At 45.4% G+C, this 21,681-nt stretch overlaps 1 protein-coding gene across 3 annotated transcripts in view; it reads right to left on the reverse strand.

Moving 5' to 3' along the window:
• The window catches only part of GRIP2 (glutamate receptor interacting protein 2), a 216,457-nt gene that overhangs the window by 19,215 nt on the left and 175,561 nt on the right, over positions 1 to 21,681 (reverse strand). For all 3 annotated transcript variants that reach the window (XR_008205654.1, XM_052678631.1, XM_052678632.1), the window contains exons 7-15: positions 21,331 to 21,476; positions 17,227 to 17,374; positions 16,496 to 16,665; positions 13,085 to 13,210; positions 12,381 to 12,533; positions 12,029 to 12,215; positions 7,492 to 7,637; positions 6,770 to 6,850; positions 6 to 72 (exon numbers count right to left, since the gene is read on the reverse strand). Coding sequence is in view for 2 of the 3 variants with exons in the window: in XM_052678631.1 (XP_052534591.1) it covers positions 6 to 72; positions 6,770 to 6,850; positions 7,492 to 7,637; positions 12,029 to 12,215; positions 12,381 to 12,533; positions 13,085 to 13,210; positions 16,496 to 16,665; positions 17,227 to 17,374; positions 21,331 to 21,476 (1,224 nt within the window). In the remaining variant the exon portion in view is untranslated. The remainder of the gene's footprint in view (positions 1 to 5; positions 73 to 6,769; positions 6,851 to 7,491; positions 7,638 to 12,028; positions 12,216 to 12,380; positions 12,534 to 13,084; positions 13,211 to 16,495; positions 16,666 to 17,226; positions 17,375 to 21,330; positions 21,477 to 21,681) is intronic.

Genomic DNA, 21,681 nt, shown 5'->3' on the forward strand with positions numbered 1-21,681 from the left:
CTCACCTATGTGCTACACTCCCCTTCTTGATGTCGGAGATGATCAAAGGCTCCCCAGGCTTTCTGCTCGCAGCTGCAAGAGACAAACAGGAGCAAAACTTAGCCTGCCATCTGAGATGGGAGAAGAAGTTGGGAGGAAAGGAAATATCCTCTAACAAAATGGTGCTTCACACTTTCAGGAAGCCACAACCAGGAGAAAAAAAGAAGTAAATCCCTGCAAATTCTTGCTGACTGCCCTCCCCTGATGTTGAAGTAAAAGAGGACAGGAAATTTTCAAGGTGAAAAACAATCCAGAAAAAAAAAAAAAAGTTTTCCATAGGGTTCATCTACCCAGACCACTCTGTCATACAACCAGATAACTCCAGACTGCTCTCAGGCGGAGGAGGGGATTCCAATCCTCCTGTCCCCCCACCAGACTGTGAACATTTTCAGCCCATGAGAGATGCAAGCATGCATCTCTGGGAGCATTTGCCTTTTCCAATTTGCCTGCAGGACCTGCTGCTCTCTTGAGAAGCCCAAGAGGGATTTATGACTTGACTCCCTCCTGACCCCCCTGCTATCCATATAACAAACATACACCAAGAGCATAATTCCCACCCTCTGTCACTCCCTCCAGCCTTGCTATGGGAACTGTACCACCTCGTTTAAGGCTGATGGAGCTTCTCAGCAAAAACTGCATGGGAAGGAAGAAACCTCAAAGCATCTGAATGTATCGGGTGCAGGTCAGAGATTAAAATATCTGCAAGGTATGTGGCATCAATCACAGAGATCCACCTGCCTGAGCAGGAGCAAGAGGGTGCCCCAGAAAGTCAGACATAAAGGAATAGGCGCTTTTACTTGCCAACATCTCTGCTCTAGATTTTTCTATTTGTATTCATTTGTAAGATATAAAAACATACGTGCTATGCCTGTCACCTTTAAGGATACCCTCTCCCATATGTAACCAAACCTTCTCCACCAAACAGTGTGAAATGACTGCCAATCTCAGCTGCAACACAGCTGAGTGTAGAAGTTGGGTCAGAGCAGACAGTGACTGATTTCATAATAGCCATGGCAATGAGACTGCTGAATGATGAGGCACCTGGAGGAATTATTCTCCCCATGCCTTACCGGCTCACAGGCAGTTCCGATCTAGAAACCCACACGCAGCTTGCAGCTGTGGATCAAAGAGAAATGAATGGATCGTGGAGGTTCACCAAGAGCTCACAGCTGTATTCAATCTACATTCAATGCACGGCCCAGCCAAACCATTCAATGTACGTCAAGAGGTGCAAAGGCTGACGTGGCTAAAAATCAACACAGAAAGACCCACTCTGTCTGAGAAGGTCGCTTGCCATGGGCAAACAGTGCACAGAAACATGCTGCTATCACTACTGCTGTTCTCTTTTTCAACACAGGATGTGTCTTTGGGGCTGGGAGAGGTGCCCAGGCAGTGGTAGGAGTGGCAGCGATGGAGACTCAGCAGCTCGCAGGTGCTGAGCCCGGCACGCGGCGCTGCGTGCTTAATCGCGGCCTAGCCTGGTTCTGTCAAAACGATCCAGGTTTCCAGAAGTGCTTTTCACCGTGAGGTTTGTTTATTAGATTCAAAGCAGAGGCTGTGTGACAGAAGAGGGTTAGAGAGAACCACAGTGCTGGCAGAGAGGCTGGGGACAGCCACCCCTACACCTGACACAGACAAACAGACTTCCTTTAGACCTGCTGACCTGCTAAATGGAGAAGGAGAAAGCACAATGGCATACCCCTCTCCCTACCATCAGACTATCCAAACTGTGAACACACGATAGTCCTCTGTTTTAAATAACCATTCAGTCACTGGGTATGATATTGGAAGGCTTTACAAAGCCATCACTATTAGTCAGCACCCATGAGACTGACGGGTAAGTTAAAGGGACTTAATGAACAACCATTCTCTCTAGAGGCATAGGATTCAAAGAGAGAGAAATCTCAAAGCACTGAACAGTCACTCCCTGTTCAATTTAAATACAGTAGTTACTAACTCCATTTCCCTTTGGCATCCCAGTGCCCTTCCCCATGAACATCCAGCCTTGCCTCCAGGCCTTGTTTTCCCATCCAAAAGGGGAGATGGCAGCCAAGGAAAGAGGGGAAAGAGAGACATCACAACAGAGACAGAAGCTGTCCTGTAGATACTCGCACCATCTCCTCAGGAGGTCTGGTTGTAGCCCTCACCTGCCAGGACAAACCACTTGGGGTGCAAGTAAGCTCTTTTTCGGACGGATCTGTGGTTTTGGTGGGTTTGCAAGTACAGAAGATAGTTGAAATCCCCCCCAGTGACCCAGAGAAAGCTCCATAAATCAACAGTTGGTGAAGGCAGAAACCTGGGGTGGGGGAGAAACTCACCATGAAACACTGCCTGGCGGTGCTGACAGGGCAGTGATAAAAAGGTGAATTGATCAATACTGTTATTTACTTTTTATAAATTGCTTTCAGTCTCTCGCCACCTCTGCTGGGATTCTGGCTCGCTCGGCATTTACTCTCTGATGGATGACAAGGCCAGAAACACATGTCCGTTCTGTGTTTTTAATAGAATGCATAATGACTTGCATTGGTAAATTATTCCCCTCCAAGGAGCACAAGCACATATCTCACACGCATCAGCGCTTCAACCGGTTATAAATGCCCTTCGTTATTGATCAAGCTGAGGCAGCACTCTGCCAACATGTAATTAAAGAAATTGTAATAACGCCAAAGAATACATTTAAGAAAGCAAACTCTTATAAAGGGGAAAAACAAACAAAATCTGAAACCCAATAATCTCAGAATAGCTAAGGAATGAGAAAAGGAATAAAAGCAAATCAAGATTGATTACAAAAAGCAGCAGTGACAATCTAGTCCCCAGGACCCAACTTTTTCCTCTACCCTTCATTAGTTTTAGAAGCTGGGTAAATTATCAGTGCCACCAGCAGGATGCTTACACCACCACAGATCTATATCCTTTCAAACCCTTCAGGTAGCAAAGCCTGAACAGAATACCTCACTTTGGTATAAGCATCACAGTGAATCAGTTGCAAATCTCTGCTTGTGATGTCGGCGAAGCTGTGGGGACACAGTGCTGCTCATGGACACACTGCCAGGCAAGTCCCGGTCTAATTCAGTGCCAGTAGAGCTGGACTGGGTCAGCTCACAGATTCCATCTTCTCACTAGGACAGTGATTACACTGCTTAAGAGACTTAAAGTTATCTGCCTATCCAAATTCCGGTTTTATCATCCACAAGCAGATAACAGTGCTTATTCCTTATCTGCAGTACTTCCCAGCAAGGGCACAGGAATTGATTTGTAAAGATATATAAAGGTAATTTGATAAACATGCTATATAAAGCATTAATGCACAGCTGACATGACAGGTAATTTCAGTGCCCGTTTAAGCAGCCCCAACACCCCCATGCCCTACAGTGAATTTCACATTTGGCCTTTGGAGGGGGTGAATGAGCAGACAAAAGAAGGAAAACAGAAAAGCTATCTTTCGTGGAATCAACTACCATTTTCCAGAGGCTAACAGCAAGTGGATAACTAATTTGAAGAGGTCAGGTGTTGAACGCACAAGAAAACACGGCTATTCGCTTCTCGCTGTTAGGGATTTTAATTTGTGAGAGATTTACAGAAAAAAATCTACAAAGGGATAACTGTGTCACTAGAACTGAATGCAGCCAGAAAGATCAGAGCACTGCGTGCCATGTGTTCTGCTAACGGAGCCGTGCGGTTCAGGCTAACGAGAGCCAGATCTTCACACCACTGTGTCAGAAACCTCACGTGGCACTTCTTTGCATCCCCACCACTCAGAGCACCTCTGAGGTCTCTACAAACAACTGAACGTCACCACCCACACATCCCTGTACTCACCCCCAGCCAGGAGCAAGCCTCACTGTAAACCCATAGCAAAACCAGCAAAATCTGCCCTCCTCATACACAAACCTCTTGGGTTCCCAGCCCTTTTATGAGGCTTTCCGGCAGATTTATGTTTCCTCCAGCTGCTTTATATGAATTTTTTCGGCGCATCCATCAAGAACCCTGCTCTCCCCCACCTTTGCTCGGCCCATCTCCCGATTAGCTCTGAGAGTCACAGCACAGCAACAACTCGATTGGTTTTTATCTCTGTAGCACTTCTCTGATGAGGTCGTAACACTTCTCGCCTACTTGTCACAAACCTTCCCAAACTGAGGAATTAACCTCCAGTGGGCCTGCTGAAGCCAAGAGATAAAACTCAACAAAAACAACTCATGTTTCATATGATTTCCCGTTCACTGCAGAGGAGTTGGACTGGATGACCTTTAAGGGTCCATTCCAACACCAATGATTATGTGATATTTCATTTACAGTGTGCCATACTATGATATTTTAGAACAAACCCAAATCTGGATGTGGCCATGACAGTGCAGGGGGTCTTGTACTGATCCAACCAGTTTGTCACCTATTTAATCTGCTCATTTCCATTTTAAGCAGCAGTTATATGCCTTTCTTTGATAGAAAGAAGCTATAAAAACTCTTTCTAGATCACAACAAACATTCAAGTTAGCACAAGTTGGAGGAACTGAGCAAAACAGAGAAGGGTTATTTTTATCTCTCCTCTCTGCTGCTTGCATCACACTCCTGCATGCACATCATGTCTCTGCAGGAGGTACTTACCATACATCTGCTTGCTTTCGTTCTGACGTTTGACACAGGAATATTTATCTGCCTGGTCAGATGCAGAGTGACAAAATGATGATATAATTCGCTAGGGTTCTTGTGGAAATAGGTTTATGGGGACTAATTCATGAAAGCAGAATTAGGATTCAACTTTCATCCTTGCTCCCGCATTTTCTGCTATCTCTTGCTCTGTCTATAGATACAGTTTTAGTTTTGACTCACCAACAATGAAGTATAATCTTAGGTTTTCATGTTTTCATTACTTAAACAACGTCCTGTAAACATGTTCAACAATCAAAAAGATCAAATCTATTCCTTCATTCAGCTTAATCACTGACAGTGGGCATCTAACTACTTAAAACCCAGGGGTCGCTGTCTTTTTATTTAGCAGTGATTTCCAAAAAGAGTGTGAAATCGATTTTTTAAACACATTTCAAACGAAAATATTTTCAACATAAAAATATGTTTGAAGTGTAAATGCACATCCAAAGCAGATCCATTTAAGTGAGACTCCACAAATAAAAGCTCATATTCTTGCTAGCAACTTCCAGGTTCATTTTGCTCTCCGGTCCCAAATCAAATCTAAACTTTGAAGCTTAATAGGGGTGAAATCCTCTCCATGCTCAGGCCAGCAGATCCTTGCTACCAGATCCATCATCCTGGGTTTCCACCTGACATTGCAATGCCTATGCAGAAGGTGGGGAATGCAGTGTGAGCTCTGCCCCACTGGGTCCTGCTCTGCCTACAGTGACAGCCATTATGGACACTCCACTGCTTTTGGAAAGCACTCTGGTGTCTTCAAACAGTAAATACTAGCAAGCCAAACATTACATGTTGTGAGTATTCACGTAGCACAAAATGGGGAAACTGGGAGAGGAAATGACAAAGTAATCACCCTGTAGATGTAGATGTCTATTCTGGGAAACAACCCACTTAGACCACAACATCTCCAATTAACTCAGCAACTAATGCTGCAAATGCCAAGAAGTAATTGCAAATAGCTTATCTACTTTAATGAAGCTTACTATTAAAGTGCTCTTAGCAACTCAGAGAGGTGATGGACACCCTGCCTCTGGAGACACCCAAAGTCAGGCTGGATGGGCTCTGAGCACCTGATGGAGCTGCTGGTGTCCCCATGCATTGCAGGGGGTTGGACCAGGGTTCCTTCCAACTCAAACGACTCTTCTGATTCTGTGGCTCCATTCCCCAGAGATAGCCCAGTCTGTGCTCCTCAGGGCTGAGACATAAGCTCCCATTACTGTGTTTTCACAAGCTGCTTTGTCTCATCTGAGATATGGTAGGTGCCTCCAGGCATGGCCAATCTAAGATGATTCAACTCAGGTTATCCAGCAGAGAAAGATATGACACCATTCACATACACATACAGGAAAAATTACTGGTGCGAGTCATAAGAAGATTTCAGCATACCCGAAATTTGGGAAAGAATCACAGAATCATTAAAGTTGGAAAAGACTGCTAGGATCATCCAGTCCAACTGTCAACCTAGCAACAGTACTGACCACTAGCATGTTCCTCAGTGCCACTTTACATCTCTTGAATACCTCCAGGGACAGTGACTGAACCACCTCCCTGTGCCAGTGCCTTCACTGCTCTTTCAGAGTTTTTCCGAATGTCCAGAATGCATGGATCTGCCTATGTCATCATCTCCTTACAGTGTCTTCCCCAGAGAGGCCAAAAGGTCTTCAAATTAGAATAGACTTCAAAACATAAACAAAGATAATCAACCAAGAGCTAGGAGAAAAGAAAGAGAAGAAACAAAAAAGTTGATGCCTTGTTCCCTTGGAGCCCACCTAGGCCTGGAAATACAAATAATATTACTAATAACATAGCATAATATTTAGTCTGTGGCACACAACAACTGCTCAGCTGCCCCTCAGAGAGGCATCCTTTGCTCTGACCCTTCAGCAGCTGCTTTTCTTCTGCAGTTGCCAGCTCTTGGAGGCAAAAGCCACACATCCAATTCAATTTGGAACAAACTGAAAGTGCTGTGAGTGCTACCAGAAAACCCCACATAATCTTTTTGTCTCTGCTGGGCCTCTCTGATGTGCTATGTTGGAAAGCAGTGGCTCTTGCAACTGCTAGTGCAAGGCTGAGCAATACTTACAGCTGATTGTAATTCCAAGCTCTACACCTCTTTTCTTGGGCAATTTAACATGGAAAGTGCCGCTGCTGGGTATGACAGACTCTATAAAACCAGAAACAGACAAAAAGAAAATAGGAGAAAAGAGTTTTCAGTGGCATGGATAGTTTCTTTGGAACCAAGAAAAAACAAGCCCATCAAACTCAGCTTTATAGGTTCAAATAAGGTTGTTATCTGATGCCCTGAGGACTTCAGGTTAAAATCTGGATTCTCATTAAAAATACATGCCCTAAACATCAAGTGAATTGCTCATATCATGCTGTACTTCAAATCTGTGCCATCTTTGTCAATTAAAATGAAAAAACCCTTTTTCTTTTAATACAAGGCTGCACACTTCAGCCAATAGCTTCAGCTCCCTTCTTGCTTCAAGGCCACAGATTAGTACAAATATTCATATTAATGGTTGAATGCTTAAAGAGTAAGTGGCCTCTTCATCTACTCGCTATGATTCTCTCAGCCAAGTTGTGAGAAGAAGGCATTTATAGAAGGATGAAAGGAAGGACTCTTCACTTTAGTGCACACTAGAGAACAACAGAAAATGGGAAAGGCCCTCAAAGGGTCCTCTCAGTCTCTGCAGTCTAGCGAAAACCTCACATATTTTTGTAAGCACAATCCCTCCTACAGGTTAGCAAAAGCACTGGTAGAGTCCAGCAGGTGCTGAGGAGCAAGAAGTCCTTTGCAATTACCTGCAACATCAAATTCAATTTCGAGCACCACTTTGTTCGTCAGCGCAGCATCCCGCAGAAGCTGATTAGCTTCCTCCATAGTCCCGTCCTCAGTTGCAATGCCATTGATAGAAAGGACTCTGTCTCCCACTTGCAGCAGCCCACACCTGCAGTCCACATTGGGAAAAGAGGAAAGGAGGCAGGGATAAAGGAGGAAAGAAGAAAAGAAATAACCCCACAACCAGCCATGAGTTACTTTTTGACAGGTAAATCTGTTAGAACACAGAAAGTAGTGACAAATCCTGCAGCAGTGGCCCCAAACAGATGATAATTCATTCTGCAATGTGTGTCCCAGGGCCAGTACAGCCTGGAAGGTCGCAGGGCATGAAAGCATTGTGGCTGGCTTCACCTCGACATATTTCACTTCCAAACAACATTTTTTGTCATATTTCCTGCAACTTCCAAAGGAAAAAAAAAAACAGCAAAACCTTCCTCTGCTGAAAGCCAACACCATGGCCAAGACATGCAAGTAATAAATTGCAAGGACATGTGCCCTCCTACCCTACCTAATAGTATACATCTCGTTCTGTGTGCCTGCACCCACTGGAAACCATCTAATGGCACTGAAAATTGTGCAGAGTCCTCTGCTTAATACATGGCTAATACTGAAGCTACAATCCAATGAACTCACTGAAACATCTCAGCAAATTGGATAATCATTTATCCCTTGTAATTGCATTTCTGGAAGCCAAATGTACATTGATACTGTGTTAACTGCCCTGAAAGGCCAATGTTTATCGGCACATGAACCACTATATTCATTGTCTACCCTCTTCTTCACCAGGAAGGCAATCCTGCACATTACCTCCTGCAGCTGTAATCTGAACTGCATGATGGCTCTACAAAGACAAGAGTTCCCCATGACTGGCCATGGGCAACAGGTTGTTCATTCTCATCCTCCTCCACATTCTTCATCAGAGTACATCTGTTCAGATTTTCCACTAGTCACCTATCTGGAAGGCTGTCCACTCACTTAGCTAAGCATGAGAAAGCACTGATCCATCATTAACGTAAGCTACAGTGTGGTTTCCAAAATAGATTCAGAATTATGGGAACAAGATTCACCTCTGCATTTGGAGTTGTTTTACCACAAAGTTTTCCCTTAAAAGGATCAGCTATCCTGTTTTAAGCCTTCTCTAGAGAACCTTTATTCCCTTGCTGTTTAACGATCAAACAAATTCTTTGCCCTGACCTTTGCAGACATCAACTTTGTAGATATTTTATAAAAGACTGTTTATTTATTTTTACTGATCCTTTCATCCACTCTTTGTCACTCACACCTGTTGCCACTGTAAGAAAAGATGGTACTGCAGCTTCTGAGCACATGAAGGAAACATCAAAGGCAGTGGATACTGGCCGTATTATTCCCCTCCAAACAACAGGATGTACATGAAAGGCCAGGTATCGAGACAAAAAACATTCACATCCAAACTGGAGAAAAATGCACAAACAACAGTTTTTGTCTGCGGCCCATCAAAAGCTCATATATGATTAAGTTTGGAGAGAGCCCAGGAAGGTTATCTTGTTAGTGGGAAGATATTAAACTTGCAACACATTCACTCTGCTGCCTGAGCTCATGCTACCCATGGAAAACGGCAGCTATTTTAAGAGATGTAAATTCAGAAGCGTTTGTTCAAGGAGACCTGGATTAGGACAGACAACTCCACAGAGCATATGTGAATCCAACCTTGTGAATAACTTCATCATTTAATTACAGTGCTTTCCTGAGCTTGCAGATATATATGCTGCCACAAAACCACATCGGAAATACCAGCTCACAAATATGAAGGTGGTGAGTGGCAAAAGAGAGAGATCTCCTGCAGCACTGAGGGGTTTCTTGCTATGGTCACTATGCGCCATTGGGAAAGGAGGAAGCAACACAGACATCACTTCATCATTTCAAGGAGGACACAACCTGTTTCAGCCACAAGGTCTGGGAGATTATGGGAACCTTTTACACAGCATCAAAGCAAACATTTACTGCCCATTCCACCACAGCTGCCCTCTCACAAAACATGGCACTTCTCCATTCAAGGTAGATTTGCTGTGGTGTTTTACAAGCTCTGTTACATCAGAAGAGTTTTATTTCTTTTAATACTGATTGAGTGGATCATGGTGGTCTAAATCCCAGTCTTGCAGGTTAATAAAAGTTTGTGAAGTGAAGCCATAACCTCCTAGCTTCAACTACAAGAGTGAGAAGACCCGATGTGCCTTGTTAACTCTAGAATTTCACCATCAGTTTCCAACTGCCACGTGTCTCTGTGCTGGGAACAGGGCCCTGGAAGTCAAAGCTCCTGCAGACCTCTCCTTGGCTCTGCTGTGGAATCCTGCATGAAGTCCACAGAGAACTTCCCCAGATTGATGCACACATCTCAGAGATGGGCACTCTCTCAGGAGACCTCACAAAGTACTTCGAGATCATGGGGAGAACTGCTTTGAAATCAGAACAAGAGTTCAAGCATCTTCCACAGTGAGAGACAGCACTATGGATGTGTTGGAGTCCATGAGGGGAAGATTTCCTTGGGATTGCAGAGATTTGCATTTTGTCATGACTATTTCCTTGGGCACAAAGACAGCAGCAGAATAGCAGAGGTGCCTTGCTCAACACTGAGCAGCATAAATTCAAGCTGTAGGCTGGGTGCATGCTGAAGATTTCCTTCACTGTCATTAGTGGTCACTCCAGCTGCAGAGCAAGCACATCACTGGCTGCAGAAACCAACGTGTGATGCCCTTACACACCCCCGAGCCGACCTGTATGGATTAGAAGCACACATCCGTGTGTGTTTGTATATCTGTGCCTGTTTGACATCTGTGTGAGCACACTGATGGGTGAGTCACAGCCCCCAGAAGATGAAAGCTGTGCTGATAACATTACGCAGCTGCTGAACTTTCCTTTTGCAAACTCTTCACACTCAAAAGCCAGAAATATGATGATCAAACAGCTGTCTGAATAGAGCTAGGAAACATGTAACGCAGCAGGAAACATTGATTTTGGATACTGAGATGGACAAGGCAGATATTCTTCCATTGCTGTCTATGACAGCGGAGGGAAGATGGACAGACAGCTGTTTGTTTGGAGGCAGGCAAGAAAGGAAGAAATGTGCTGTCCCATTTGACCCTCCCTGCTGATAACCAGGGACACACCACTGTCTCATTCCGATTCCGAAGGCTTCATCTTGCACCCAGGAAACAAAAACAGGGGTGGAGTGGGAAAGTCTGTTAGAGACAGGGATCAATAAAGTGTCTACCTTCCAGAGGGGAAAAACAGTCTAGGAAAGGAAGAAATACACTGCAGAGATTTAATCCCCAAATCAAATCCATACAGCAAACACAGACAGGATTGCTCCCTTCCACCACAAAGCAGAGGGCAGCAGCAGGGGGAGTGCGAAACCTGCTGGGTGAGAGCTGTGAGGGAGAGAAGCGCGTAGCACATTGAGACAGGCCACGAGGCTTTGCTTTCAACCTGGCTTTGGCAAGGGGATAAAGCAAAGCCAAGGCAGCTTGCAGCACATCTCCCTTCTCCCCTTGGGCAGCAGGCTTTGTTGCTGCCCGATTTATAAAAGAAATTCAATGCTTTGCATTGTGAGCCGACTTCACCCTGGTAATAGAGGATAAATATCCAAAATGCCACCACTTTCATTGCTGTTTGAAAGCAAACAAACAAAAAGCATAAAAGGCTTTTAAAATCCCTCCTAACCTGCATCACTCGGGACAATGCACTTTCCTATGCCAGTTCCACATTCCTGTGCTCCCTGCCTGGACTCGCACACTTGTGCTGCTCTCTACCACCCTGCCACAACCAGGGATGGCACAAGAAGGCAACACCAGTCCCACGCTAGGACCTGGTCTATCCAGCAAGAGTAACATCATTTGAGGGCATCTATACCAGCAAAGACTTTGGAAGAAGTTTAACCAGGGCTCCCATGCTGAGGTTCAGCCTCTGAAGGGCTCATTGCTCTCAGTACCCTCAGAGTCGCACACAGCAGCAATGCTGCTCCCACATTCTGCTATTTTCCAGCATTTTATGCTATTTTTCCAGATCCTATACCAGAGCTCTCCTTGGTGGTTCAAAACTTTTAGGTCGATTTATGTAGCTGGATTCTGCTACAGCAAAACCAAGCAGATAACACTTTCCAGGGCTCACTCATATACCTTTTTTCCTCTTTCTGCAACCAGACAAAAGCTTTATCTTTCAATGAGAAAGAAGGAAAAAAAAAAAAGCAAAACAAAAGGGATGGGAATGGTGCTCACACACAGTCACACACTCCCTCCTCTGAGAACAGCCTGGTGCCAAGACTTTCACCTGGGATGCGAGGGAGGCCGCGGTCAGCCGACGAGTGCAGAAATGGCAGTGACAGTAAACCATGCCCAGTGAAGAATGGGAGATATTACAAAGATGACAGTAAATATCTAAATGAGCCTCTGAGGAGAAAAAACAAACCAAACCATGAAATGGTCAGCAGCAGCACCATCAGCATCCAAGGGCAAGGTCTCTAACCTCTCTGCCGGGCTGTCAGGCTCAATAAAACGGACCAGAGGTGGGGAGGACAGGGTTTCAGTAGCAAAGATGCCTCCCTGGAGCTGAAGTCCGAAGCCGTTCAAAGGGTCTCCCCTGAGCACCACCTCTGTCATCTCCGTGTGGACTATCTGCCCGCCAGGACCCACTGTGCTGGAGGCCAACGACACTGAGAGGAGGAAAGAGGCAGAGGTTAGGGCAGCCACAGTCACAGGCAGTGCCAAGGGGAGACCAAGGCCCTGACTGCTGTGATGAGCAGGCCTATACCAGCCAACAGCCAGCAAGGTGAGCACAGCATCACGCCCAACCCATCCCCAGCTCACCACACACTTACATGAGCTCTTGTGCTCCTTTTTCTTCTGCCTCCTCCTCAGCATGGTGGTGCGGGGGCTCATGGGGTGGGAGCTGCGAGGTAGCGTGTTCGAGTTCTGGCAGGGGAAGCCCTGCGCGTTCATGGTGGGAGATGAGAAGTTGGCGGCCACCAGAGCTGGGGAGATACAAAGCATGTTAAGGATGCAGTGTGCTCACCTAATGGGTGTTCACTGAACTCCTATTGGTTTTGAACTGCCTCCTTTTCAGCTTCAGGACTGGGAAACCACAGCTTCAACTATCTGCGGAGCAACGAGACTCCCTTGCTTGCTTCCCAATTCTAATATACACCTTGCATCAGCAAGGCTGAGCTGGGTGCATTGGATTTCCACATCCTTACATATCACCAGAGCTACCCTCCTTGGGTCACAGCAACTCAAGTTTTTCCCTTGCCTATATGGAAGTGCAGGACTAATGGATGAGAACAAAGGGTCTGCCCAGCATTCTGCTCTAATTGAAGTTAGCGGCTCTGTGTGTCGGGCTGTAGGTACTGATTTTGCACCAGATACTGATTTTGCACCTCAGCAGTACACCTGTGAGGAGGGATCCAACCGACCTCGAAGGAAATAAGTGACGCCCCAGGCTACTGAGTTGGATGTGGAGCAAATGGAGAGGCGCAACACAAATGCACACACTTAAGGATGGGGCAACACTGTGCACAGGGGTTACATTTGCAATAATCCTGTCCAGGCGTCTGGTTCCAAGTGGGCGTCTTGCAGTGCCCAGGGTGGTGGGTGTGACAGTAGTTGACACAGGGGTCCCAGCAGTGGTGGTGGTCACTCTTCTGCACCTTGACTGATGTCACCCAGGAGAGGAGAAATCATGACAGGCATGGAGAAATGAGAGAAAGAAAAGGTAAGAAGCTGGGAGACTGTAGAGAGGAGACTCACACTGCTTTTGAACAAGTTAGGGAGCAAGCACAGAGTGTCAAGCACCAGCAGCAAAAATGCATCCCCATGTAACCTCATGACACTTAATGCAAAGTGGCAGAAATTTACCCATGCCCCTCAAAAAACTCTGTGTCCTGAGCCAACAGCCTGACTAAGCCGTGCTGGCAGCACACAGATGTCATTACCATTTGCAGGCTGCTGTGCGATGTGCAGAAGCTGCCTCTAGCCCCAAGTTTCCAACAGAGGCCATCAGCATTATCCGATAGCACTGGGGAAATCTTGTGCTGTTTCCCACCTTGTTGCCCTCCACAGATGAAGCTCAATGCCAAGCGGTGCTTCCAGCACTTTGCTTGGCTTCAGCATTTGGGTGCTTAGCAGCCGCTCTTGGCCAGGAATCCATGGCAGGGTGCACATATGGAAGAGCCAGCAGTGGGCCAACTCCAGCTTACCAGAACAAAAGGGATTTTATACTCTGCTGCTTAAAGGCAATTACACAAGGCCACCAACACAAGAAGAGCTGCCAGTGCTATGGCAAACAATAAATTAAGATGTGGCACCAACATGGCAGACCCTTTTCAAGGCCACACAACTGCTTTAGTTTCCATCCTAAATCCACCCCAGCACATGTTAGCAGAGATCTTCTGCAGCGTGACATCTGCTGCCCAGGAATCTCTTGTCCCAGGGGACGTGGCTTTGTTTTCATCAGGTAGTGATACCACAAATCGTCTCTGCAGTGGCCAAAACACACCCTCAGGCACAGGTTCTTCCTCTCACTGACACCCCTTTTGCTCATGGATAGCATGCGGTCAATTCAGTTACCCTTGCCCAGCAGCACTGGGATTTCTCTCCTGAATCCCTGCACTGTGCTGTCAAGACAGCTCTCAACCTTCCACCACTGGTGTTTACTAGCAACCACCCTTCCCAAATGAAACCTCCTCTGTGCTCCCCCTGTAGGTGGGAACTCCCCCAGCACAGGCACTACTGAGCTTTCTGAGGGTGCACACAAGGGAGGAGGACTCAGCTCAACCCAGGGTCCACCCAGAGAGCTCTTCTAAAGATCATCACTTAGTGCCTTTATCAATGAAAATCCATCTTGTGCACATGCACCATAGGCATCAAATTACTTAGGTCAGATCTTCTGACCAAAACTGCAATTATTTTAAAGTCTTTGTTTTAGTGACTTTAGCATTTACTCTATCAAGCTCTTAAAAGATCCACTTTCAACTCTGGCATTTCTATTTTGTGAATTCAACAGCAACCTCAGAGTCAGGAGGCTTTTAAAAACAATCATCGAATGAGTAAATGGAGCTGAATCCAGTCAAAAAAGAGAATTCTTAATAAAATTAAATACTTAGAATACGAGTGACAGAGCTTACGGGCCTATATAAAAAACGGTTTAATCCATTCATATCCATTTGTCTTTAAGTTCTCAGCTATAGCTGACACAACAGAAAAAAATGCCTACGAAACGCGGATGTCATTGCAGAGGGGAAGAAAATAGGTTTTGGACAATCTGGGGATAAAAACCTAAAAGAGCCTTCCCCAGGCTTCCCTTGCTTTTCACCAGCCATCCCAGCACTGCTCCTGGGCACCATCCGCTCCCGCTGATCTTGTGAGCATAATCCTCCCGCAGTCTTTCCAAATGCCCCCGGAGCGGCAGAGAAAGCTGACTCCATTTGACAAATCCTGTGCTTCAGCATTAGACCACAAAGACTGTATTTTTTTCCTTCTCTATGATCTCTCACATCCTTAACGGTTTAACCAAAGTGGGGACACTCTGATCTGATGTGTAGAGGTATGGGTAAAAAGCCTCTAGAACACACAGAGCTGTCCTTCATAGATCTTCCTTCTCCTGATGCTGCTGAATGCATACATCCTGAATGGAGATTAAGACCAGGGCACAAATGGAAGAAGTAGAATAGTTCATTTTAACAGCCGTTGAAAAAGGATTATAGCTTTCCATTTTGTCTTGGGCACAAAGGTCAAGTGATCTGTCCCCTTTGTTAAACGGCTTTAATTCTGCACAAATGGGACTGGATGTGTAAGAGATTTATTTCTAGACACGAAGATGTTATTAGATTCTATGTTTCACTGCATCATATTAAAGAAAACAACACAGATAATTTCTTCCTTTCACCAAACCTCCCTAGAAGATAACAGAAAAGGAAGTGGGCCAGTAGCTCTTGTGCATCAATATTATTAAAATGCACACACAAAGGAAAGGTGTTGGAAAATGATTGCAGAAGGGCTGAGACAGAAACAGCTGAAATACAAGATCTCCAATATGGACAACAGCAGTGGCGAGGCACTGGCACAGGATGCCAGAGGTGGTGGTACCCTGCCCCTGCAGACAGCCAAGGTCAGGTTGGATGAGCTCTGAGCACCTGATGGAGCTGTGGATGTCCCTGTTCACAGCAAGGGAGTTGGATCAGATGGCCTTTAAGGATCCCATCCAATTCAAAGGATTCCATTAATCTATCACTAACAAAACTGCAGGAAGAGTTGCAATAAATCTAATAGTGAAGTTAATTTCACAAATCTGTATATAGGAGAGCCTGAGTCAGCTTCTTACATGGAAGGAAAAACTAAAGGTAGGCAACAAGGATGCTCACAGAGTGAATTCCTGATGATGTTTGAAATTCACAGGTATTTGGTGTTTGATGAGCCAGTATTTCTCTGAAGGAAAAAAAAAAGACAACACAGCAGCAGCTCTCATTCAGACAGGCTGGTCCAGAAAATGAAAGCTTGTGTTTCAGCTTTGTTTCCTAAGGAAGTCCAGTGGAATCCTGTCTAGCTGCTGACACGTTCTTTACAAAGCCTTACTAGGCAAGCAGATGAAAGCTGAGCTTGGAAACGCATTTGCCTGCACCAACACTGTTTCCCTCCCTCTCCATTAAAGTCTCTTATCTGAGGTACTAAGAAAGTGGCTTGCACAGCACTCAGCATTGCAAAACTCTGGGATTCCCAATGCCAATTTTCCTATTCAATCACAGATGCTACCTTTTTTTTTTTCCTATTCACATCCTTGAACATCATCTAATCACATGCATTTCATCAAAATATTTTTTTTTACCCTCCACAGATGTCTGTCTTTGGAGTTTATTACCAGCATTCAAAAGCAACGAGAGCCACAGTAGGGACCTCAACTGAGTTTTGAGAGCAACCAACAGTGGTTGCGTGGAGGACATACCTGTTTCTGGTGGCTTCAAAGGCAGCCTGCTTTGGTGAACAGGTAATATCTCCAGCTTGACGTTTTCTGAGGTGGCAGCTAAAAGCTGAGTTGCCTCTAGTAAGGAGCAGTGTTCTGTGCTTGTGCCATCGATGGAGAGAATATGGTCACCAACATGCAATGCTCCACATCTGCAAAGGAAATAGCAAGAGTAATTAATACACACAGTCAAAATTCATGTCCTTGTGGTTGCAAGCAGAAATGGACAAATTCCACCTGTTTTGCTTCATCTGAATGTATTTCCACATCTCTGCTTTTGTTCTCAGCTTTAACATCAGGTTCAAGCATTGACAAAAATACCAACTCCAACGGTCCAAGTCTACATCAAGGATACTGATGCCTTGGGAAGGATCTTTTAAGTTTTCAGTAGTGCATGGTCACAGCCTAGCTCGGTGTTCAACCAACAGGACAGTAAGCCCTACCTACCTGCTCTAAACAGGATGTTGCACAGCTCCAGGATGGTCAGATCTGAGGTTTTTAAATCACAGCTCAGCTTATACCTGCCATGAGCTACATTCACTCATGGTGCAGAGTGTCCACCCATGTTAGGTCAGATATTTTTAGCATGCTTAGAACTACGAACACGTGGACATGGCCAGTTCAAGGCAAGGTGGGGAAGAATGACATGACTGAAAAGGGGGCTGAAACGCAGTGAAGGATAGAGAACTGGAGCAGTCTGTTCAGCTCTGTACCTGTCAACCACGCTGGCCGGCTTGATCTTATCAATGACAATGACCTGCTTGTTCCGATGCGTGCTTGTTGTCAGCGTGATTCCTAGCGTTGATCCTGGAGTCTTTGCTATTTCAACTAGTAGAGGTCCAGAAGCATTAGTTACAGTATCTGCAAAACAAGAGAGAAGACTCTTCTCGTACAGCCTTTTGCAGCAGCAAAATGTAAAACACAGAAGCAAACAAAGGGGTGGCCAGTTCTGCTGACCTGATTGTACCTGATGGTTTGGATATCCTATAACCTCACAACTCTGCATCACATAGCAAGTTAACAAAGAAGGACATTCAAGAAGCAAAACTGCTTCTGCAAAGAGTATGTATGAGAGTGAAGAAATTACAAAATTCACTCGTGAAAACCACCCTCTTGCCTCTCGTTTTTAAATACCAAGATCAAGGAAGAGAATGCTCAAAGTCTGTCCTGCCATCACATCAACCATATTAAAAGAGAAGCACAAAAAAGAAAGATCACAAGGGCATCATTATTTGAGAGTTCTTTCTAAAAAGGCCCAAAGGAAAGAGGATCCCATTTCCTGAGACATTCAGAAGCTTCACATGCTGAAGACCAGCATAAGTTCGCGCCTCCTGGCTACTCCAGCACCAGCACTGCAGTATCTCTGCATGTTTCTGCCTGTGAGAGCAGGCACAGAGCTTCCTACCACATGCTTTGTTTAGTTTGACTTCCATGAGAGCACTTCATGGAAACCCAAACATCAACTTCAAAGGAAAGGCTGCCAAAGCCCCCTGAGATCCTGATGCCTCCTCACTCCTTCATTATTCATGATGAAGCTTTTCACTTCCAAAGCTCTGCTCCACTAAAAACACCGATGCTACTTGGCTTCAAAATGTGATACATGGCTCATTCTAGCACTCTGACAAATGGGAGCATTGATGAAGATCCTGAAAACCAAGCTGCAGCAAGATCATTCCTGGGATTTGTTGAAGATTCTGAGTCTCTGGAGACAGATTTCTGGTTGTGTGGGGATCAGTCAGGGGATCAATAGACTATGGTCTACTCATAGTGTCCTTTTTCCAGGCAGAGGAAGAAGGAGGAATGAGAGATAGTGAAGACTAGGCAAGGCTTCAAATGAAACACTATTAACTCTCAGCTGAAAAGGACTACTGGACAGACCTGCAGGCCTTGGCTCAAAGCACAGCTTCAGCACAACAAGAAAGTGCCCAGAGCACTTGGGTAAAGCCTATGGAAGGCCCACTGAAGCCTTAATTAGCAAAGGAAGCTCCAATAGACCAAGGACCTCCAACAGCATCAGCTACGTGTTGGTATGGCATCCCATGTGCATCCAGCACACATCCTCTGAAAGAGATACATTCACACACATACATTCCTTCAGCCAAAGGGAGGAAGATAGGAAAACTGGTCATGGAAACAGAATGCTGGGGTGCTAGACCTCATTTATGTTTGCAATGAAAATAGGTCCCTTCCGTCAGCCCACGGCCCTTCTCAACCCTGCACAGCATGGGCCATCCTGATGTCCCTTTAATCTTCATTGCTGGTGCCACAGCAACACATTCAAATACATTTTATAGAGGCATCTGATTGAGAAATACCAGCTGAGCCACTAAGGTTTGACTCAAATCAAAGGTCAAGAGCTTGCAATTTAGCAATATTTGTGAGGCTTGATTAACACAGGGCTATTACACCCAAGCTAATTTAGAACGAAATGCTGAGAGGACAGAGCAGGGCACGCAGTAACCTTCCTGCAGGGAGTCAATGCACTGCTTTGGCACCTGCCCCATCAGGCACGTCTGCAACCTCCTCAAGCATCCACGGAAAAGGCACAGCTCTTCTGTGTTCCAAAAGAAAGGCATCTGCTTATTGCCATGTTTATCTGGCATCAGCCAAGGGCCATGTGTCCCAGCCCCTTCGCCAAGAGCTAGTTTTCTAAGCACAGTGCTCCCTTCTGGCTGCTTGCATTCCCATTCTGCTTCCAGTAGCTGTTTTTCCCTTCCCTCATCCTTGTCCCTAAGTTGGTAAAGAGAATGTAATAATTGTGATCTGGGGACAAAGCACTCATCTCTGGTTGCAGTTATTAGCTGTTGCCTGGCAAAATCAGCCGCGAATATTATTAAGCAATAAATACTACATCATCTTGCTTTACGGGGGTGGGGAGAAGCAATCTATGAAGAAACTAGCTAAAAAGGGGCTGTTTTACACCTTCTTGGGAAGTATCTGTTCATGGCCCACTGTATAGCAGCACAAGATGAATCACTGCACAGAACCCGACTTTGCTTGTGTTCACTCAACCCTGCCAGCTTTAGGTGGGAGAGTTACTCAAGAAGAAATACCGAGACACTTTAACAGCTATTTTTGCTTCAAGTCAGGATCTAAAACAATCCGCTTTCTGCAGCATAGGCACCAAGGGACCACACAAGCAACAAAATTCCAAAAAGCCCATTACCCATGCACCACTAAATGTTTGCTTCTATACAGACTGGAAAGCTCTGTGCTAACTGCTGCTCGCCAGAGAGAACAGCCCTCACTGACCTCTGCTGAGCTACTGCAGTCAAAATAGTTTCCAAAGGTAGAAAACAGAAGTTAGGTATTTTTGCCCTGAGAGGGTTTGAGTGCCCCATTTCTGGAAGTGCTCAAGGCCAGGCTGGATGGGGCCCTGGGCAAGCTCAGCTAGCGGGTGGCAACCAGCCCACAGCATGGGTTGGAACTCAAAGATCTTTAGGTTCTCCTCCAACATAAACTGTTCTATGATTTTCTGTTTTCCACAATTTAAGGCCTTCCTCTTTTTCTTGAATGCCAGCCAATCTCTAAAGAGCAGCTGCTCCTGTAACATGGCAGAAGCCAGGCAGAACACAGGTAACTGCAGAGACGCTGGGTTTTCCTTCCAGCTCTCCCAGCACAGCACGTGTCAGTGTGATACAGGGTTGCCCAGCTCCTGGCAGCCTCTCCACACAGGGACACAGCTCTAAAATCAGTACATCCATCCTTGCAGTATTTGTTGTGAAAGGAATGGCAGTTTGGGGAACAGAGGCTGAGAAAGAATTGGAAAGCCTTCAGCAATTGCAGAAGGATTTCCATTAGTCTACAGCATCTCTCCTGCACGTTGCATGGAACAAGTCCTGGCATTCTCAGCTCTGTTTGCTCAGCACTGGGGAGGTATTAAACTTCTTTTGATTTGCTTCCTCGCTGGTAAATCAGAAAATAACCTGATCCGACTCCTGCTCCTCGCTGGATCTCAGGCTCCCACGTGCTGTGCTGGCTTGTGAGATCTGCAGAAGAGACTCCAAACTACTCCAGCTTGCAGCTCCAGTGAAGGCAGAAAACCCTCTGGAGACAGAGCTGCAACATCAAATCTGAGCACACAGCTCACTGAGCTTCCAGAGCCGGCACAGCTTCAGACTCTGTGGTAACCTAAAACTCATTAACTATGCTCCCTGCAGTAACAGCTGTGTGTCACAAAGCCAGCTCAAAATGACTTTATAGTAGCTAATAATAAACTCTTTCCCAGAGCGTGAATCTGAAAATCAAATGGGGAAAAAAAAAATAATGCCCTCAAACTCGGTATCTACTGTGTAGATAGATAGATCATTTTTAGAAATAGCCATCCTCTTCCCTCCAGTAAGTTCTGTCTTCTCTAGGGTCAGTCAGTTGGACACTCCTCATTTATTTCAGAAGCAGATCTGAACTGAAAGTTCTAAGAAAAGAAACAGCTCTAGAATTAAACAGGGTCAAAATTCAGAAGCCAAGCCCAGCAATCCAGTGCCTGCTCACAGCTCACTGCCCGGCTCACATCTAATATCAGTATTTTCAGTGCTGGCAGAGCGCCGACATTCCAGCCCACTTCAATTCCAACTTCTCCTACGTTAGAAACTCCTTTTTTCCCTCCTCTTCTGAAGTCAGTCAATGTTCCCACTGGGACACATCATCAGATAAGGGCATTTCAAATACCTTCAACTAAGTCAGCTTTGAACTCGATCCCTTGCTCCCACATAGACAGCAACTTTTGGGCTGAAATCAAGTGACCCCACAGTTGACTCTAGCCCCACATACTTTGCAGGCAGTCAGAGCAAATGCCACCCCAGTAATCCTGGCCTTACCCATGATGGTCACATCATACTCGATCTGGAAGAGTGCCTCCTGGCTGCACTGCCGCAGGATGTTGAGGGCGTCAGCGTGGGTCACGCTGTGCAGAGGGATCCCATCAACGCTCAGCAGCCTGTCCCCAATTTTCAAGGACCCTTCTCTATAGGAAACCATAGGCAAAAGTTAATTTATTTATTTATTTATTTATTTATTTATTGAATTTATGTGTTTATATATATGTATAATGTCAATTAATTTGATCCTGAGGAGTTGATAGCTTGGGTTATTTATAGTGTCAGGCCCACCACATTAAATTAGCAGCATGACAATACATAGGCTGCTTCTGGCTTTCTAACATAGCATCA

The sequence above is a fragment of the Tympanuchus pallidicinctus genome, unplaced genomic scaffold (genome assembly GCF_026119805.1).
Source record: "Tympanuchus pallidicinctus isolate F22 unplaced genomic scaffold, pur_lepc_1.0 scaffold17, whole genome shotgun sequence".
Taxonomy (NCBI): Eukaryota; Metazoa; Chordata; class Aves; order Galliformes; family Phasianidae; genus Tympanuchus; species Tympanuchus pallidicinctus.